This window comes from Anomalospiza imberbis, chromosome 3 (assembly GCF_031753505.1).
Source record: "Anomalospiza imberbis isolate Cuckoo-Finch-1a 21T00152 chromosome 3, ASM3175350v1, whole genome shotgun sequence".
In the NCBI taxonomy this organism is placed as follows: Eukaryota; Metazoa; Chordata; class Aves; order Passeriformes; family Viduidae; genus Anomalospiza; species Anomalospiza imberbis.
The window spans coordinates 44,567,279-44,588,621 of NC_089683.1; the positions used below are offsets into that span (position 1 = coordinate 44,567,279).

Consider the following 21,343-nt stretch of genomic DNA (forward strand, 5'->3'; position numbering starts at 1 on the left):
ATTTAAATTGTTAGCTAAGTTTACCTGACGGAAGTGGAACAGTCCTCATATGTGGTGTTTGCTTAGCCAAGGTGGTGATGCAGTGCTTGGGGACAGCTAACATTTTCTGCAAGCACTCATGGGAGTGGAAGAGTTCTTTCACTCAATTTGAGGTTGCTTCTGCAGTAGATGTAAAGGCTGCAAAGAATCTGGGCAGATGTCTTCAAAACTCATCGGAGAGAATATGAAAATGTTAACCAACTCATTATCACCTTAATGAATTGGGATTTGTTTTCTAAAGTCTGTAGGGAATTGCATGTTTATAATTTATTCTGCCTATTCACTACTAAATTTTAATGTCTGTCAGTCATAAGTAGTTGAGTTCTCTGCCTCAATTGCAGATGCTGTAAGTTGCTGCATTTGTTTTACTAACCTTAAAGAACTAAGTACATGTTTGAAATACATACCCTTTATTTAGTGTCTAATTTTTAAAATTCATATAGTTACTTCTCTTATAGTTGATTCCTTTTGAGATATCAAAATTTGAATTAAGTCTGTGGTTTATAATTCTACATTTTATTGTTTTGAAAATTGTTACAAGCTTGTTCAAGATTAATTAAAGATGTCACTCTGTGTCACTTTGCCTCTTGTAGTCCAGCCAAACCGAAGAACATAGAGCTGAATTTTAAAACACCTATGAATCAAGATAGTTTAGAAAGTGAGCAGGACACTCTTGAAAAACCACTTAATAAAACTAACAGCAACATTGCCAACAAAATTTCCTTATTTGAAAACAAATGTGCCAACCAGAGCCAGAGACCTAATGACATCCCTGCTTCAAAAAATAATGCTGTACCAAGCACATTCGTTGGCAGAGCAAAGCTGAAATTTGGAAAACAACCTAAAGAAAATGAACAGCCTGATAAAACATTAAATAAACAAAGCAGTCGCCAGAAGTTATTTGAGAATGGCACATTGGAGAAAGAAGGCTCTGCAGAGTTAAAAGGCAAAAATGGAGAAATCCTTACCTCTTATGAGGATATTGGGAAGACAACAGAACTTAAAGTAAAAGCTGCCATATCCCTTTTTAACCAAAGTAGCAAAAGTGATGCTGGTAGTGTCTCTCTTAAGCAACCAGAACCAGAATTAACCACAGCAAAGAAAGAAAGTTCACCTTTTAAACTGCCTTTGCACTCGCCTGTAAAAACTGAAAATGCTCAAGATCCTTTCTACCAAAGAAATTACCCAAGCTCAGAATTCCATAGAAATGAAGAAAAAGTGCTGCCAAGCACAGAGGCTTTATCACCTTGCAGTGATGATAAATATCCTCTACCATCTCAGGTTTCCAGATCAGAATTTAAGAAGATGGAAAATGGAAATAAAAAGGTAAAGCCAGGAGATTTGAACTTTGCAGCATTGCAGTATGATGACAGCAGTCAAGACAGTGTATTGGAATCAGAGCACAACACCAATACACAAAAGAGCCCAGGGAAAACCTGTAATGGATCTGCTGAAGATGACAGCATTTTTGATTCCCCATCTGACATGAAGAAGTTTGCTGAAACAATAAAAAACTTAGACAGCTCAGTTTGTTTACCGCAGAAAAAGAAGAGGTCAAAGCTTCCCAAGTCTCCAGCACCCCACTTTGCAATGCCTCCCATTCATGAAGACAACTTAGAGAAAGTATTTGATCCTAGTGTATTTACTTTTGGTTTGGGACTGAGGAGGGAAAAAACACAGGATCTGTTACCAGCACAACAAATTAAAATGCAAAGCCTGGACACAATAGCCAGAGTCAGGCCCAAACGTGCATCAACGGAGCAAAGTATCATATTCAAAGCTCTGCAGTCATGTAGAGAGGAACCTGCCTTTACTCAGGAAATAAATGGAAAAGAGAATATTGATTGTACAGATGGTGAAATTAAGCGATCACGGCTTGAAAAAAGCTCCCTCTTCTCAAGCTTGCTGTCTTCTAAAGAGAAGTTTTTTAGCGCTTCTGTCACTTCAGTAAATAACACAACAGGTTTTGCAACTGACTCCTCGGGGATGCCTCCTTTACAACAGGATGTTTCTGGGCCATTCATCATGCCTCAAAAATCTGAGGTAATAAAGATCAGTCAGGAAATGAAACAATGTTTGTTGACCTGCTGAATGATTGTTAATTTTGATTTTGCAATTCAGTCTCTTTCAGATATGAAGTTTCCAAGTTTTGTGGAGAAGTACCTGCAAGCAGATAGTGCAAAAAAAGAATTAAGTTTACAAATGCCCAGCTATGGCAATCCTGAGAAAGGTTTTTCGAGCTGGTTAGGAACAAGCAGATACGAATCGAATGTCCCCTCTGGTTTATTAGATGTGGATGTAAGTATTGTGTTTTTAAAAAGCTGCCTGCAAAGTTATCCAGCTTTTATGTTTTCAATAGACAATGTACATATATTGTTTTGTTTCCCCTCTTTGGATATATATAGATTACCAATACATTGAGGTGAACTTAGATATGGTACCAGTTTTATCTGAAAATGAAAATGAGATTACATCTATCAACATAATTAAGGGGGTCTTTATTTTGAGACTTTTTGCAAATATGAATGGAAAGCATTTTTTGAATATGTCTTCATACTTGATTTTGTATTATACTGAAACAGATCTTATGCTAACTTCAGTATTTTATTGCAAATTAGTAGAATGCTTCCTGTGAACTTCAGAAAACTTCTGTTGAAGTAATGTCTTTTCTCTTCCAACAAGACATTCAGCCATTGTACCGTTAAATAAGCAACAGAGCAAATTTTTTATTTTAGCCCTCTGTTGTACTCCTGTGCATTGGCAGAAACATATATATTCTTTAAGAATACCTTAAGAACTGGATAGTAGTGATTATTGAAAATGCTGCTACAGTGGAGGGCTGTCCCTTGGTCTGATTACAAGCATCTGCTCTTCCTGACTGAAGACAGACCTATGTTTTCCCCTCAAAGCAACTTTAATATGGAATATATTTGTAATTTCTGTTTTTAAAATGATGAACCAGTGTCCTGTAGTATTTGCTATTTCTGTTAATATAAGGCCTTATTGTAACCTGTGAGGAAAACTATATTCAGGAGATCTAAGAACCATGTAAAGAAATATGTTTTCTAAAGATTAATAGCTACATGAATGTGACTGTGGAATTGAAGCAGCATGTAAGAAGTTTGAGAAATACTTTCAGAAGCTAATGGTCATCTTCTGTAGCAGTTCTGCTAAAAGGAGTGACGACATAGAAGTAGCTCCTTTCTTTGTCACCTTGCAGGAGACAATCATCCATGGTACCTTGCAGTTTCGAGAATGTAGATTCTTCTCTTATGGGAAGTTTTCTTAATTAGAGTGGAGATAAAAATTAGGGGGGTTATTTACAGTAGTGTAGATTTTTGTTACTAGTTAAAGAGGCTTTCTTACTCTGATGGTTCTGCTTGGATTTAAAAACTTAAATTTAAAGCTAAATGTCTAGTACTGTCTTAGTTTGGTTTTTGCTACTTAAACTGTTGTTGCATTTCAATTTTGCAGTAGAGTGTGGAGGCCTGATATAGCAGTGGAATGTGTACATTCCTAAAACTGCACTTGAGAGAATCCCTTTAGGCTTCAAAGGGTTTCTGGATTTCTGTAGAATTGTTGCTGAGTGAATTGTTTTGCTCAAGTTAGGAATTAAATATGTTTGTGAGGTGTACCTGCTGTGCATCTTCCACTGACTAAGAGAATGATGATGCAATGGCTAGTGGGTAATGTGAAGGAAAGAGTAAGGGCAGCCCAAAACAATGACTTTGGCATTCCTCAAAACACAGAACAAGTTTTAACTGGAATTGAAGCACAGGCTAAAAAAACCAGTTGTGCTTCAACATGTCTTGATGATGCCTACAAAAACCTGGTGGTGGTTAAGAACTGTCTTGCGACCACTGCCTGCTCTGCATATTAACTTTGTTCTCTTTAATTCCTTGCACGTGTTGCTGGTTACCTATTTAGTGGCAGGATCTGTTTTTGTCTTTTTGTTTGCGTGAATCATTCCTAGAAGAGCAGGACCCTGTCCCAGAATGAGCACTCCCGTCCTTCCTTAGGAAACCAAACACATAATTTCAATGCTTGCTTTATTTGTTTGAAGGTGACGTGATGCAACCACAACTTTCCTATATATTCTATATCATACAGTTTACTGCTGACTTCAGCATTGTTTTAGATTTTGTATACCTCTGTGTGTTTTATTTGTTCTGAATATTTTTAGTTTATCACTTAGTGCGCAGTCTCATGCTCTTTGAGGAAACCTGTTACAAGGTGTTCATCACAAAATTGATTATGCTAGTTTGCTCATACATGTATGTGCCATCATGCATTCTCAGTATTTTCATATATTCCTTCAAAATGCATCATGCTTTATGGCTTGAAATTTTTACACATTTCAACTCATCTTTATCATTGTACAGCATGTACTGTATCAGTGGCAGTTTTTAAAGTAGTCTCATGGTATTGAAATCCTGGAATATATAGGAAGCTGATCAGGATGATTTTAAAGCATTTCAGATCTGAGGTTAGTCAACTTCAGTGAGATGATAATTCAGAGTTTATAAAAAGCGTATAAATTTATACATTTGTGACTAGATGCTGCTCTGCAAGGGGAAGTAGAGATTGAAGTAGTAAGTAGGTATAGTTGAAAGGTTACCAACTTTTACCATTCAGAGTATTTTTTATTTTGTTCTACTAAGCCTTTTTTCTAGCTGAGTATCTTTATTGAAAATATTTTTGATTTTGTGGGGTTTTTTGTGATTTTTTTTTCTCTTCTCATTGTCTATTAGACACTTCCAAGAAATGGACAAAGTAAAATCAATCCCAGACCTGGCAAGGTAAGATCAATTTTAATAGTTTTAGTGTTCCTTTCTATATTTAAAGCTTAGACAGATAGAACTGTATGTTACTGCTGTGTTTTTCTGTTTTGTTTGGTTTTTTTAATGCAGCTGGTGATATACTGTGACTCAGACTGTCAAAAAGCTGGCATTGAAGTTTTCCATGATGTTCCAGATTGCAGTTCTTGGGTTCTGTCACCAACAATTTTAGTTAAAGTCATCAGGGGATGGTAAGAGATCAATTTTTACTCTTTATTCAAAGATTTTTACTGTATCCAAAACTGTTTTGAAACAGAAGTGGTATGTGATTCACAGTAAGTCTGCCTTGTAAATGGCAATGTAACATGGATAGCTATGAGCAAGAAATAGAGCATTTTACCTCTGCAACAGGAAGTTCTGAGCTGGAAAAGCTATTTTGCTGACTAATTGAGTGAGTGTTACCATCTGATGGGGTGCGAGATTTCACCAGGCATAGGTGTGGGATGGAATGACAGATTCTGTTCAGCTATTTTGCCCTGCTTTCTTCATCGCATCAACAGAAGGGCCATTAGTAGTGTGGCTAGCACAGCAAGTTATGCTGTGGCCAGGCTATAATGCAGTCAAATAGCAGGTTCTCAAAAGTAATTATCTGATAGTAAGGTGCAGACACAAGGGCTAGCCACAGTAGGAGGTACTGGGAAGCAAACTGATTGCTGTTTAGCTTCAGAAAACTGGAACAAAAACCTTTTGATCTCTGTAAACCAGGTTGTCTTTTGTAGCGTGGTCTACAGGGACTGGGTTTGGGGTTTTTTCCTCCTTCCATTGAGAGCCTGAGTGAAGAGTTTGTATTTGCAGATGGATGGAGTTCTTAATTAGTTATATATTCTGTTCTGCCATTAAATATGAAGGTGTCCTTGTCTTCTGAGCAGTCTTATCATCCTCTGGCACATCTACCCCAGCTCCTGTGGAACTCCAGGCTGTTGTTCACAGGATCCAAGCAACTTGTCTGTTTATACATGATGTAGCAGACTGCAGTGGCATTGTTTTCTCTGATGTACAAATTGGTTCTGATTAGTATCTCATACAAAGTCTGGTATTCAGAGACAGTAGTTTTTGCTGCCCCAAATTATCAATTTTAGAAGGTGGAGGAGTTTTTTGTGGAAGTACAATTGAGCAGTAGACATTTTTGTTTCTATTATTGTTTTTAAACATATCACTGAGACTAAAAATGGCATCAGCAGTGTTGGATGAATAAGCTGTATTGGGGAAATGGCAAGGGTTTGGAAACAGTACTGTGTATGAAATGATTTGTTAAGTGGGATCATGATTTTTGTAAATCACACTTGATAAAGCACCATGAAAAATTAGATTTTTTTAAAATTTATTTTAAGCTGGATACTCTATGAAAAACCAAAATTTGAAGGCCCCTCTATTCCATTGGAAGAAGGAGAGTTGGAACTCACAGATATTTGGGGTGCAGGTGCTTCTGAAGAGCAAAGTGACTGCAAGTCTCAAAAGCCTGCAGTGATCGGTTCAATAAGACATGTTGTTAAGGCAAGTAATATAAGTCAAAAAATTTTTTATAGATCTTAATGTATAGTGATGTTTTATACTGATAGAGGTGTGATTGGTCTATTAGGACACAAGTGTAACATGAGTTACAACTGCATGAAACAATATTCTATGTTGAATTTCATGTTTAATCATTTTATGTTTAATCACATTTTGCACAGTGTGGGTTGTGGTAACATCAAGAGGAAGGACAGCGTAGGAACAGAACTTGGTGGGCTTTATTAGAATAGCCACCAAAATGCTACATACAGCATATGCTTTGTAGTCTGGTGAGTGTCAGGAAAAGCATCCCAGAAAACCATCAGCAATTTGGTATTTTCAAAATATGTTTTTTTCTTTTTTTTTCCAATACAAACCAAATTTGTACTCAATACAGACTTCAACGTGAAACACCAAACTTTGGTTTGCGTGGTATGGGCAAATTTACCAGTGAGTTGCACACATGATGGAACATCCTTTCTACATGCACTTTTAACCTACCATTAAGTAGTTACAATTGCAGGTTGCCAAAAGAAGCACAAGCTATAAAGTTATTTGACTAGGAAAGGAAAAAGGAGGAATATATATTGCTTGTAACTACAATTTTTGTTTAAGTTGCAGTTCTCTTCAAGGATGGCTTGTTTGGTATTATCTTAGTATTTAATTTGCTAGAGGAGATGCTAACTGATGAAAGAAGATGGATTCCTGCCTAGATGGCAGAAAGTAAACAATGTAAATGCTGATTAGAGATTGACTGGCTGTCTTGGTTCAAACAGAGACAGGCAAACTGGCTTAGCTATACTTTTATTACAGGCATCTAATAGCAGTAGTAATTGACAAGGGGGGAAACAATTTAAAATAAGCAGGTGTTTCAAAACTGATTTAGTTATGCACAGTAATTACAGAACTCACAGCACAGATCAAGTGATCATGGCGATCTTCATTTTTCAGGATTACAGGGTTTGCCGAATTGATTTGTATACAGAGCCTGAAGGGTTAGGAATCGTGACTTCCTTTTTTGATGACACTGAAGAAACAGGGGTGTTTGGAACCACTCAGAAGACTTGTTCTATTAAAGTGCATTGGGGCATGTAAGTATGCAGCTCTGTATGAATGTGTAGTGTGATGACTGGAATTTGGTTTAAACCATTGGTTACACCTGTCAGACTTGCGAGCAGGCTATATTTATTCTAGTCCTATATTTTGGCAGTATATTTGTTGACAGTAGTGTTAGTACATCACTGTAATGCTTCACTCTTGGGGAGTCTGACCTAGAATGTTTTGTTAGAGACAGATTTTCTTCTGCTTGCGTGTAGTAAATTCTAAATAACCCTTGCATATTTGTAGCCAAGGAATAAGAGTTTGCCTCTCTTGCTTTTTCTTATTCAGACAAGCTTACCATAAATGAGGATGGGGAATCAACTGTTATAATAAGACCACATTTCCCACTTGCTTTCTTCTAAACTTGAAATCATCCTGCTAAAAGAAGAAAATTTTTGAAGTCCTTCTGTTATAAACTAAGACTTAGTGCTTTAGAGAGTCCATATATGACATTGTTGTATTTCACAGTGCATTTTGATCTGGGCTTTTATGGTGATGTGAATTACAAAGATGTTATGTCACCTGAAAATATCTGGCCATCTGAGTTAGGAGGGTAATATTGTGAACCAAGCAAGCTTTTATGAGAGAGGAGATCACTAAGGAGCAATCCAGGTGCTGTACCAATATTAGTTTTCATGGCTTAATAAACAAACTAGTAAATCGTTATGGAAAACATGCTTCCAAGTAGTACTGGGAGAAGTATGCAGAAGAGAGAGGCTTCTTTCAGAAAAAGTGAAACTGGAGCCACTTCCAGTCATCCTGCAGAACTTACAGTGCACAGACCTTGATTGTTAGCTCTTATGTTTGGGCACTGATAGCACTTGCCTTGCTGCAAATAGTCCATCAAAAACTGCCCAGCTGAAGGCAGGTGTTACATATCACTGCAAAGATACTTCAAATCTACCACATGATATATGGACATTTTTGTTGTTAGGTGAAGGGTATTTTATCTGAGTAAATATTTACACTTTGATTTGTGGAAGAAAAATGAAGCATTTTGGTATGTAGGCAAATTTGAAGATGTCCAGGTAGGTGGTTCTCTGACAGGAAGTTATTTCTGGTGAACTGCAACCTCAATACAAATTACATGTCTTGCAAGAGTAATGAAATCAGATATGTTATTTGGAGGTTGACTGTTAATTCACTTCATCTATGTCTCCACTTTATTTCTGTCTCACTTAAAAGCTATCTGTGATCAGTAAAATTACATTTTTTGGAAGGAGGCAGAGCCTGTGCACATCTGAGTCGTCTTTATTTTGCATTAGTGTAACAGCATTGTTTTACTAAGTCCACGTGAACTCCTTCTGTCTTAATATCTCTCACTTGCATTTGTATCCCTGAAGGAAAGCAGACTAATATTTTCACTAGGAAGTGAAATATATTATTTTTCAACTGTCTTTCTCAGATATCTGTTTATTAGTCCAGTGTAGAAAGAAGTCGCTTCTATGAGAAATTCTGCAGATGGTTGCTGCTTTTTCGCATGTTGCAGGGTTAGGGGATTTTTTGCCTTTAGTTTACAGGTATGACACAGTTCACTGTGTTGGCAGGTGAGGGAGGCTCCGATTCTGAGTCACCTTGCCATGTGGGTGTGGTTGTATCATCTTAAAGTTTCCCACTGTTCATGCTTAATTGCTGTTTGTTAAAAGCTGCCAACAAAAATGAGTCAATGCACCTTTATCTTCTGACTGTACTCTCTCCTTGTTCTTCCATGTGTGTCAGTTCTTGCAGTGAAGTTAGTCATAGAATCCTTTAGGATGGAAAAGGCCTTATAAGACCATCCAGTACCACCATTAACCCAACACTGCCAAGTCTACCACTAAACCATGTCAGTAAGCACCACTACTGCACATCTTTTAAATACCTACAGGGATTGTGACTCTACCACTCCCCTGAGGAGCCTGTTCCAGTGATTGACAACTCTTTCAGTGAATTATTTTTTCCTAATATCCCATCTAAACCTCCACAGGTGCAGCTTGAGGCCACTTCCTCATGTCCAGTCACTACCAGCCTACTACCTCCTTTCAAGGCAGTTATAAAGAGCAGTGAGGTCTCCCCGGCATCTCATTCTTTACAGACTGAGCACCTCCAGCTCCCTCAGCCACTCTTACTAGATTTGTGCTCCAGACCTTTCACCAGCTCCATTGTCCCCTTCTAGACATGATCCAGCCCCTCAGTGTCCTTTGTGTAGTGAGGGGACCAAAACTTATCCTGAAACACAGGATTTGAGGTGTGGCATTGCCAGTGTTGAGTACAGGGGGACAGTCACTACCCTGGTCCTGCTGGCCGCACTGTTGCTGACCACACTGTTGCTGATACAGGCCGGGGTGCCATTGGCCTTGTTGGCCACCTGGGCACATGCTGGCTTAAGTATAAGCCACTCTTCCCCAGTCCTGAAGCACTCCTTGGAGTGTGACCTGGCACTTTCCCATGTTGAAATGTTCCCAAGGTCCCATTGACCTTGGCCCATTGATCCAGATCCCCCTGTAAAGATTTCTTTCTCTTCGGCAGATCATCTAACTTCTCCCACCCAACTTCTTGTCATCTGCAAAACATCTGAGGGAGCACTCAAATCCCCTCATCCAAATCATTAATATTAAGGTATTAAACAGAATTTACCCCAGTACTGAGCCCTTGGAAATACCAGGTGTGACAAGCCACAAGCCAAGGGCTTACTGAATGGTGTGATAGGGTGCACACAGTGTATGAAACATTCAGCTACAGACAGCAGTAAAACTACAGCCCCTTGTCTGTTTCTTGGAGCCGTGTGTCTGCAATGAAACTATACCAATTTGAGCCAGTTTATATTAGCTTGGAATCTCTCTTTAAAGAGAACAATGATTTTGTTCCTAAAGTAAGCATATTGTCTTGTTCTTTACCGTTCAGAAATGTTCTGGGGGTTTTATGTTTTACTTTTGTCCCTCCCCCCCTCTACTTTTAGATGGCTTCTTTATGAAGAACCTGGTTTCCAGGGAGTCCCTTTAATGTTGGAGCCTGGTGAATATCCTAATTTATTATTCTGGGAGAAGAAGGAAGCCTACATTAGGTCCATGAGACCCTTGAAAATGGTAAACTGCTCTTACTTAGAAGTTAAATGACCTATGTTTATGTGCTAGAAATAATGTATTAAGGTGGTTAGATTTTTCAAGCCTTACAAAAATCTCTTAAAAAAAAAAAATTTTTTTAGTCTATGAAATTCTTGAACTTAAAACATTTGATTGCATCCATCTCTGCCATTAATCTGCTGTTTATTTTCACTTGCACTCTTTAAGGAATATTTCACCTTATTTTTGTAAAGAATTGATGACTCTTAGAGACATCTACATGTTATCTGAGTCATGAACAGCTTAATTTTTTCTTTTTTTTTCCTTTTAACAGGGTGGTCGCAAAGTTGAATTCAGTGGGGAGCCAAAGGTAAAAGTCAGTACTGATTGTCAGTGTTGATTGTCCAAAGCTATTTTACAGCACATGAACTACATGTGGGTAGATAAGTATGCTTTGATTGGATACCAGCTACTGATGGTTTACTGGGTAGTCCTTTTGTATGTGCCCACACTGTGAAAATACAACTTCTGTTACATTTCTGCATCCTTTAGGTGCATATATGACAGTATTAACAGCAATCCAAATAATGCAGATGGGTAATGAATGCTCAAGCCTTCATGTTGCATCTCTAGTGGAAAGGCCTCTTGTAGAGGAGAGAGAGATCCCACTAGTTGGTTTCATCATTTTGCATTCTTCATTTATGTGCCCATGCAAAAGAAACTGTCTATTGTCAGAAATCATCATCCTCCCTGCAATTTTTCTTTTCCTTCATTTCTGCTCCAGGTAATTGTATATGAGAAGCCTTTCTTTGAAGGAAGACAAGTGGAAATAGAATCGGAGATCTTTATGCTTGATGACAAGGAATCAGAAGACAAGACAAGACTTCCACTTACATCAGTGGGATCCATGAAAGTACTGGGAGGAGTGTAAGTGTGGAAAAGTGGTATTTACCCTTCAGCTGAAATAGTAACTCCATAGGCTAGAAGTTGTGGTGGACAAATCCAGTCCCTGTTTATTTTGTTTTGGGTTGAGGTGTACACCAGGGTTAAACTTGAAAATATTCATAGCAAAAGAATAAATATTACCTATGTATATCTGCTTCATGAAAACATGGAGTGGCACTTGTCCGTTTTCACATGCAGACTCTGTTGTTGTTGTTGTTGTTCAGCTGGGTTGCTTACGAGAAGCCTGGGTTTGAAGGCCATCAGTACTTGCTGGAAGAAGGAGCATATCGGGATTGGACAGACTGGGGTGGCTACGATGAGGAGGTGCAGTCCCTGCGACCAATTGTTGGTGTAAGTTCCAAGAACACATAGTAGGCATCTCCTGAGTGCTCTGAGATGTCATGTGACACTTTCCTTATGGTGCTTCTCTTTGTTTTAACAGGACTTCACAAGCTCCCATATGATAATGTACAGTGAAAAAGACTTTGGACCAAAGGGTTCCAATATCAACGTGTTAGGTATCATTTCCAATTTGAAAGACACTGGATATGGGCTGAGGACACAGTCTATAAATGTGCTAAGTGGCGTGTAAGTGATAGTTTTATTCACTCTTTCATTTTAGATATGCTGGTCTTCATAGAAATTGGTGGTGTTTGCAGATGTTTTTCAGGACTCTGACTTCTATGTAGAGTCTTCAGCTAAAATTTTCTGCCCTTGGCCACAGAATGTGAAAAGTAAAGTTTTGGTGAATATGTACAGTAAATCAGATAAGATGATCCCAGAAAGCATTGCCTTTCTGGTACACAGAGTATGAAAGCATGAGATTTCATCAAGAGAGGAAGAAATAGCTTGTTCTTGTGGCTGCATTTGTTTGAAGCATTTCAACAGCAAAATCGTTATGGAAATAGATTCCAGTTTTGAAACTAATTTCCAGGCTTCTTGCATTTGACCAGAGGTAGATGCCTTGCTCTTGTGTTTTAAATAGAGATAACTTTTACTATGCTCACTTATACCTTCTGATATTAGGGAGAGTAACTGTTCTGAAAATTAACATTGTTTTTGCAGTGAATCCTGTAGGTTTAACAGTGGTTTGGTGCTGCAGTGTTGGTTTTTATTGTTTGTTTGGGTTTTTTTTAACATATGATTCCCAAAAGTCTGTATTACCCATGGCCATTACCAAACCAACTCTTAGTGCCACGAGTGCTATCACATGCAGTTGATCAGCTGATAGACTTTGCTGTTTGATTAGTTGAGTCCATCAACTTCAGACTGAGTTTCACAGCCTTACAGACCATATCAAAGTATTTTGGAAATGCCAATAAGTATTAGCAGTCATGGCTGCAAACACACAAAAAATTAACTAAAGTAGCAGAACCAAAAAAGCACGAGATGTACAGTCTGTCTCCCTGGCTGGTATGCATGCAGGTGACTTGCTGGAAGCTCTGCCTTACCCAGCCACACCCAAAATCTTTCCCTGTGTTATCTGTGCTATATCTCTGCAAGTTTTGTCTGGATAAAGGTTGCAGAATCAAGCTCAGTGCATTCCAAAGGACTGCTTTTAAATTGTATATGAATATGGTGTGACAGCAGCTTTTTTTTTCTGCCTGGTGACCTTTGAAGCCACTGTGCTCTTTTGTCTTCTGTAATATGCAAGAGAGATTCCTGGGAAAGAGTCGCCTCTGAAGGCTGGGAAACAAATTGTGGGTTACCTATCATGCCCTTCATGTAGTTGCTCTAGTAAATGTGTCTGTTGCATCTGAGATAGGAATCATACGTGAGTTTGAGTATTCTAGTAATTAAGAGTGACTTTTAAGACTCTGATGCAAAGGTGGCTAGAGGTCTTTGTGAACAAAACTTGTCCCACAGACTCTGCTACCACTCCTGTAGACTTCAAAAGATGTAATTTGTAGCAATAAGCTTTTAAAAAATTCACATGCATTGTTCGTAACATGTGGCTAGCACTCAGCTCTTAAGAGTTTTGTACAACCCCTCTGTTTCCAGAGAGGTTGTGAGTGTTTGGGGGTTTCCAGAGAGGTTGTGAGTGTTTGTGAGTGGTGATCTTACTAAATGTTAATGTGTCAGAAAGCTTGAGTGATCTGTGTGAAGTTATGTTTGGCAATACAGTGCTTTATTTTAAGTGTTAACCATCTGTTCAGGTAGAAGATTTTTTTATATCTTTCCTTCCAAGAATTCTGTGACAGAGCAATGAATAATCCATTGAGCAATTTCCTGAGTTGTTTAGGCTGTAATGCAGATGAGGACATAGGTAACTGTGACAGATTCAATAAAAGCTTGTCATAATATTTCAAAGTAACCTTCCTGGTATTATATTGAAAACAATTAAAATAAGTCAAAAATTTAAGAAGCCCTCAACCTTTCATTGCAATGTTTTAACTACAGGTATCTAGGGTAGGCAGTTAGAGCAGTAAGATAACAGATGATCAGTATTTCCCACATAATTAATTTGATTGCTCTGTAATTTAAAGGGTATATCAAAGAAAAGAAAGCCTGACACTCTAGTGCACAGATACTATGGAACGAGTTCTGAGCTCATCTGCAGCTCTGAACTGTATTGCTGGAGGCAGGCTAGCTCTGCATTTGGGGAGTGACTATTCCATTTTGGGGTAATTCAACACTAGCTGCATTAAAATTTCTAAATTTTTAGATGTTTCTAAATGTGTTTCCAAGCAATATTTTCATGTCTTTGCTAAATCCATTGTAAAGACATCCTGAAAAATATATCCTAAGGAGATGAGGATTAACTTCTTGAAGAATGAAAATGCACTTCTTGAAAAATGAAAATGTTTTGCACTTGAGCATTTTTTGGGGACTAGCCAAACATAAAATTCAAAAATTATTTTTCTGCCATCAGGGTAGGAGAAAGCAATCCAGGCTGCCTGAAAATAGGAGGGGCCTTTCTTCTTTTAAGTAGGGTTTGAACTTTACTTCCAAACTGTCAGAATTTGAAGTGGCGGAAAATGGAACTATTTACTAGCAACAGGTAACACCCTTTACAAGTTCAAGCAAGTACTAAAATCAAGTGTTGTACTATTTTGATTTCCTCTCTGCTTAAAAACTTCTTCAAGCTTTTATTTAATAGTGATCAAAATCACAGGAACTGCATGTTTGAAATGTGCCTTTTCTTTATCCATAAACACACCAAACCTTGCCAGAACTCCTGAAGAAGCTTTTGTCTTTTAGTTGATTCCCTTTGAACTTGCTGGAAGAATTTTCCTATATTTGTTTATGTTATGTAGTCATCTGTTTACTGTGGTCATGTTATCAGCCAGGTTTTCCCCTAGTTTTCAAATAATTAATCCACAATGTAGATTGGGATTGCTTCTAGAGTATGTATGGATAGTGAGTGATATTAAGGAAATAATTAGGTAATGAGTGGTTCATATACAGAAACCAGAATGTAGTAAATTTAACCTAGATGCACTCAGGAAGGTAACATGAGTGAAACTGGAGACACAAGGTACAAGAACAAACCTCCACTGTGAGCTGAAAAGGACATGGTTACCCCCTTGGTTACCCCATTAGAGAACACTTCAAACAAAGCTTTAACTTCTCTGTATACCTGAACTGATGTTCAGAAAAAAACCTTTCAAGGAGTCATAAAATTAAAGCTTGTGAGTCCCTGGGATACTAACAGTCACAAAGGAGCATGATGAACCCATTTTCTTTCTCCTATAAATAGAATTTTATTATCTCATCCTATCTATTAATTATGGTACAAATCTGCAAGTGCTAGTTAACTTTCTGACCTCCCTCCTAAAGTTAGACAAGGTGAGTCCTGGGCTAACTGAGGGCAAATCTGATATTTGGTGAGTTACCCATGTCTGGATTATTTTCTTGGCTGTACTTTCAGACCCTGTTTGGAGCTGCACTTCCTAGATGTCATACGTAGAGGTTTTTGGAGAAAGATTCTCTGTGTGTAATAGTACTAACAATGTATAATCAAAGCTTTATGCTACTTCTGGTTTCAGGGTCATGGATGGTGCCCAGGAGGAAAGGTCTCCAGCACCCTCCTGCCAGCAGCCTAGGATGGAGCTGTTGCTCAGCCTCACTAAGGCAGTTTGTGCATCTGGGGATTACAAATCTGTTGTGCTAGGAGAGCTCGCTCCCTGTGGGGCAGGATGGTTGCTGCCATGCTGCAGAGCAGCCCTTCAGTTTTTGTTGTGCCTGGCAGCTGGAATGTGGCTCTCTTGCTCAGCTGTGGGGGCAATATCTTGCTCTCCAGGCCTTTCTGTGAAGTCAGAAGTTGGATTAAGGCAGTACTCCTTCCTAGGGATAATATTGAGGTCTGGCAGGTTTAGCTGGTACTGAATTCAGCTGCCTGCCCTTGATGATGTTATTACTACTTTCAGCAGATTATATGGGCTTCTGAATGAAGTGGAGAAGCACAAGTATTTCACCATTAAGCCCTGACTCTAGGAACTGTTGAACTGCATGGTCTGACTTACATAGAAGAGTGGCACTTAATGATTTAAATCCCATTTATTTAGATGTAAACACATGCAAGTGAGATTTGTTGGTTACTTCTGCATTTAGGCTTGTTTTTAGATGGGGGGGACTAAATAACTGCTATGAAGGGGTTCTTATGAGGCTGCTGTTCAGTTCACTTACAGTGAACTGTTCACTTACAGTGCTGCTTACAGTTCACTTTATATCAGAAACACTTTTTTGCATAGATCTCAATCAAGTAAAACTACCATGCACCATATAGCTGTATCTTGGCACTTGTGCACTGAAAAATCTAATGAATGCCTGCTGAAGAAATTGTTTAAGGAAACTTCATTTTCACTGCTTTTGATATATGTGGTATACAGGTATAGACACACCTGAGACATTTGAACTCTGCTCAATTTATTGTACATACCAATGTCTCTTTGATGAATTACTCTGAGGTGATTTTGAAATGGACCTTGAAATATGCCGTAAGTAATTAGTGTGTAACAAGTTGGAATAATTGATTATATCTGAGGCAAACCAAGAGATGTGAATAATGATGTATGTGAATCACTGTTTGAATGTTTGCCATGGACAAGTAAAACAAAGTTCATACTTCTGGCACATACATGCTGATGCACCTTTATTTCAGTTTGAGGTTATCCCACTTCTTGTATCTACAGAGACTCTGGCATTTGTACTTGGAATAAAACTGCAGCTTAGTAGAATCCAATTGATTGACATACATAAATTAATGGGGAATTTTCGTGTTGAGAGTTATCTTTCCCTGCAGATTTTAAGATCTGTATCATTTTACTGCTTTATGATATTAAATTTTTGTTAGTGTAGAAACTCAGTAAGTTTCTGAGTCCACTGAAAGTGGATTTTGGCATAATCTAGCATACACTCATTATGAACTACAGTGGCTAAAATTAAAAGCAGGTTGACTCTGAGTAGAAATTTTTCTTGTAGAATCAGGAACCAGCAAGTTGTCCGGATTCCTGCATAAATATAATGAACGAAACGCAGCTGCTGTGGTCTGATGTCATATGGGCACTCAAAAAACAACCAAACAGAAAAAAAAAAGAGTTGTAAATATGGGAAAGTTTGGGAAGTATAGCAGCAAAAAACAAATCAAGTTCTACACAAAATTATCACAAAATCAAAGGTAATATAGATGCAGGAATGGCTCTGTTTGGGCTTTCAGTATGGAACCAGGGTTAGAAGAACACTGTAATAGAAGATTTATTGAAGGTAGTAGACTATTCTTAGCAAGACAAACTGATAGCAGATATTTAAGATTGGACCTAAAGACTGCAGGAGTAGTTTGGCATCAGAGAGATATATGTAGTGATTTTGTTGTTTTTCCAATACTTCAGGTGTGTATCATGTCAAAAGTTGAAAGTCTTTCAAAAAGGCATATTCTGACTGAGACAGAAGACTTGATGCAGATCTCTGAGTTTGTGGCCTATGTCGAGCACGACATCCAACTGAGTAGTTACAGTAACAGCTTTGCATTGAAATACATTGATCTGGTCAAATTTGTGGTGGTTTTAATGCTTAGCTTTCAAGGATATTCTTCTTGCTCTGATTCCTAGCAGGGAATAGTCTCCTCTGCTTAGCATATATGCCTGTTGTTGCAGCTCAGCATCCTGTTGGGGTGTGTACTTGCTTAGACACAACTGAGCCGTAGCTACAGGCAACATTAAAAGTCAGTATTGCTACTGCCCAGATTACTCTGAACATTAGTGTTGTTGAAAAAGCTGTATTCTGATATCTGTCTGGTGTTCTTGGTTCTGGTTTTTTTTTTTTTTTTTTTAAGAAAAGAACTTGACCTTGGTAAAATAATAGAATTGTAAAACATCTTGAAATATTCTTACTGGAGATAACTTTTAGGATATGTGATGTGTCTGAACTTGTGCTTTGCTTTAGCTAATTCACTCTGATTTGTATCAACATAGTGCAAGAAGGTAGTAAAATTTGCATAGGGTTTGCACTATCAGATACACTGGTTTCTTTAGGGTTTTAACAGCATCATAATTTGGCACTTCAGAAACTTTTTATTTGTTCTTACATTACGATAGTAATGAATCTTTATTTTAGTAAAGTAGTGTGACTCCTACCAACCACCCTCCTCTTCTTTCTCTTTTAGATGGGTGGCTTATGAGAATCCTGAGTTTACAGGGGAGCAGTATATACTGGCTAAAGGGATGTATCCTAGCATTGAGGCATGGGGAGGAAAGAATTGCAAAATATCTTCAGTTCAACCCATTGTTATGGTAAGGAGCTAATTTTCTACTTGTTTTGCAAGTTTCTCAGAATTATTTGGAACTGTACTTTTTCTATCAAATTCAGTTTATTTACATTATTTAAATGATAATTAATAGTACATTTTCTATGTTATTTTATTACTGTTGAAAATATTTTTTTCCCTTCTTTCCCTCAAAACTTTTGCAGGATATTGTTGGAAGCGAAAGGGGTAAAGTCAAGGTAAGATACTTTTCTAAGCACATGAAACATACTGTATGGTGTTTGTAACACGTAAATAAAGAAGTGGCTGTTTGTCCAGGGGAACACTCAGGTATTTGCATAGATGTCTGACTAGTCAAAGAGTGAAGACTGCAGGTGGAAGAAGGCTACTTTCCAAACCTCTTGAGTAAGGCATGTTAAGACCCAAGGAAGGTGGGATTTGATACACAATTGCCATCAGAACTTTCTTAGGGCAATGGCAATGTCTTGGTTCAGCAAGTGAGGTAATTTGGGGTATCAGTGATTGTTTTATAGAGCTGGAGCCTGCAGCCCTCTATGCAGAGGTGCAGGATCTGGAGTCTGTTGCTGAGGTGAGGGCTCTACAACAGAGATGTTGTTTTGGTGAGAACACTACAGGATAGATGTTGTTGTTCTTGGTACCGCCTACATAATTCCTTTTGAACCGATTTCTTTGGTTAAGAGTTTTGCTAGTGGTGGTTGCACTTGAAAGGAGTTGTTCACTCACAAATACTGCTGAGTTGTGCTTAAAAGTTAATGTCATCTTTGTCAATATCATAAGGGAAGGAAATGGCAGGGAGAACTTGTCTGCTCAATGAGTTAGTATATTTCTACATTGGATTGTCTCCTTTGTGCAAGTACTGATATGTAGCTTTGGCAGTGAGGCTAATGGGCAGCTTTTTTCATCCTTCCTAATTTCTGAACCTTTTCAGGTTTTCAGGTTTGTCCCTGTACAAAGTTATTGCTATTCTTATTTTTATTTCAGTCAAAGTAGTGAGTATATCACAGCCCTAAAAACTAAGGAGGCAATTCTTAGCTGTCCTGGTTTGCTACTCCTGATTAGTAGCACACTTCACTAGAATCTCCTGCATAGGGATAATGCATAAACTATGGGGAATAAAAATCTCAAGGCTGCTTATTTTCAGCTGTGTGCATGAAAAATTATTTGCATCTTCACATTATGTGCCTACTAAGACCCTATCCTAAGGAAGACCTTATCCTAAGGAAACAAAGAAGTAGTGGCTTGCAGCCAACAGCCTGCATCCATCATCAGCGTGTTCTTCTTTGGAGAATGCTGTACCTGCCCACACTCCTATCTCTATTAAGAATGAATAAAGCTGGTAGGCATGTTGTAATGTGAATGACTTTGTGTGATCAGGGCTAATTATCCTCTACCAAATTAGCATGTTTGCTGCTTAGGATTTTTTTTTTTTTTAATAAGGGCAAAACACTCTAGGGGATGTATCCTCTCTTATCCTTGGAGCAGGGAAAGAACCAACATGAGACTGTGTCTGTAGCTGTAACAGGCTCATTAAGCCCATCTACCCTGCGAATATATACCATGCTTCTTGGCATATTGTCTGAGTCCTGTGCAAGGATTATACACCAGTAGTGTTCTGAGAGGCAGAGAGTTTTAATTTCCTGGGAAGAGTATGCATTTTGGAGATTAAGCAGATTGATAATGTAAAAGAAAACTTTGTTATGGCCTTTTAATAAATGTGTGCCTATTCTGGTCACTGTGGGAATTTAAACATCTTAACCAGCAGACAGACCAAGAAGCTATACTTGTTAGTGTTGTTATTTTGTATGTCAGTAAGTGATTTACAGCCAGAATTATTTTTTGGAGTTGTTACCTTGCTCTCTTGAGCAAGGATTGTAACACTGAAGAGGTGACAAACATAGGTAACCAAGGAAGTCTGGGTGTTATAAGTATGTTTTTATGTAGTTATAGAATTAATGGTAGAGATGTAACTAAAGGTAGAAGAATGAATTTCCTTAAATATGTTTATAACTTTTTAAAGGTCCAGTTATTTTCAGAGCCTGAATTCAAGGGTAACTGCCAAATATTTGAAAAAAACACAAGATGTATTGACTCATTTGCTGTGAAGTCTTCAAAAATTTTAGATGGCAGGTAAGTTATACTGAATGAATACTGCCAAATCACTAAAATGGTAGAAGTTTTAGAAAAGCAATGAGCTTTCTAACACATGAGGTGGTTTCATATATGGGGACTTACAGAAAACAATGCTTTGCCGTTTGCACATCAATCTTTCAGGACAAAACATTGTAAATAATGCAGCTGCATTTTACTGACACAGATGTCTTAGGAGGGAACTTCTCCTTCTTTCTACAGCTGCATAGTGTATGACGAGGAGGAATTCACTGGTAACCAGTATGTGTTGGAAGAAGGGATCTATCCTGATCTGAGAGCAATGGGTTGTTCACCCCAAGCAGTTCTAAAATCTTTACGGATCATAAATATTGTAAGTAAAACCTGTGTGAAATATTGTAAAGATAAGGACAGTGATGACTCCCCATTTTTTGCAACAGTAAAAATTCTATGGCACACATACAACAGAGGAGGGTTTGGAGGCAGCGGCATGGGGGGTTGGTTTGTTTCTTTTGGTTTGGATTTTTTCTGTGCAGTAGCAGTTAAATGTCCTAGCTGCAGTTAGTCAGGTTTTCTTGACCTCTGTGCTATTTTTGCAAAGGAGAAGACATTACAGAAGCAACTGCCTGGGATGCCTGTTCTTAATAACAGCTTATAAAAGAACTTCTGTAAAGAGTCAAGCCTATTTTCTGGTAGGAGAGACCACTTAGAATGGATTGAGAAGGTGTTAGGATGGTGTGAAGAAATATCTGTACCATGGACCTTGTTTATGATGCATATTTAAAAAGCAGGCCTAATTAAGCAACTTTGCATGAAATACATGTAATTATAAGACACTGTTGTTATCATCAGGACAATGGAATTTGAGTTAATCACAAAATAATGCACCCTTCTAGATAAGGTAAAGCAACACCCCATAGTATTTGGCAAAATTGAGCAGTGTTGTTATGTGTGGTGGATACAAGATACAAACTAAACTACATTTACATATTTTGTAACTCATCAGTGGCCAGGAATGAGTTTGCTCAAGCTTATAACCAATCATTATGATGGATCAC

General features: G+C 38.1%; 1 protein-coding gene across 1 annotated transcript in view; it reads left to right on the forward strand.

The window, feature by feature from the left end:
* Positions 1-21,343, forward strand: part of CRYBG1 (crystallin beta-gamma domain containing 1) — a 96,346-nt gene that overhangs the window by 60,975 nt on the left and 14,028 nt on the right. The window contains 15 exon segments of the mRNA XM_068184179.1: positions 633-2,082; positions 2,161-2,337; positions 4,791-4,838; positions 4,950-5,068; positions 6,209-6,371; positions 7,320-7,459; positions 10,408-10,534; positions 10,845-10,880; positions 11,295-11,437; positions 11,680-11,806; positions 11,898-12,043; positions 18,060-18,186; positions 18,365-18,397; positions 20,197-20,306; positions 20,529-20,658. Coding sequence (XP_068040280.1) covers positions 633-2,082; positions 2,161-2,337; positions 4,791-4,838; positions 4,950-5,068; positions 6,209-6,371; positions 7,320-7,459; positions 10,408-10,534; positions 10,845-10,880; positions 11,295-11,437; positions 11,680-11,806; positions 11,898-12,043; positions 18,060-18,186; positions 18,365-18,397; positions 20,197-20,306; positions 20,529-20,658 — 3,076 coding nt within the window.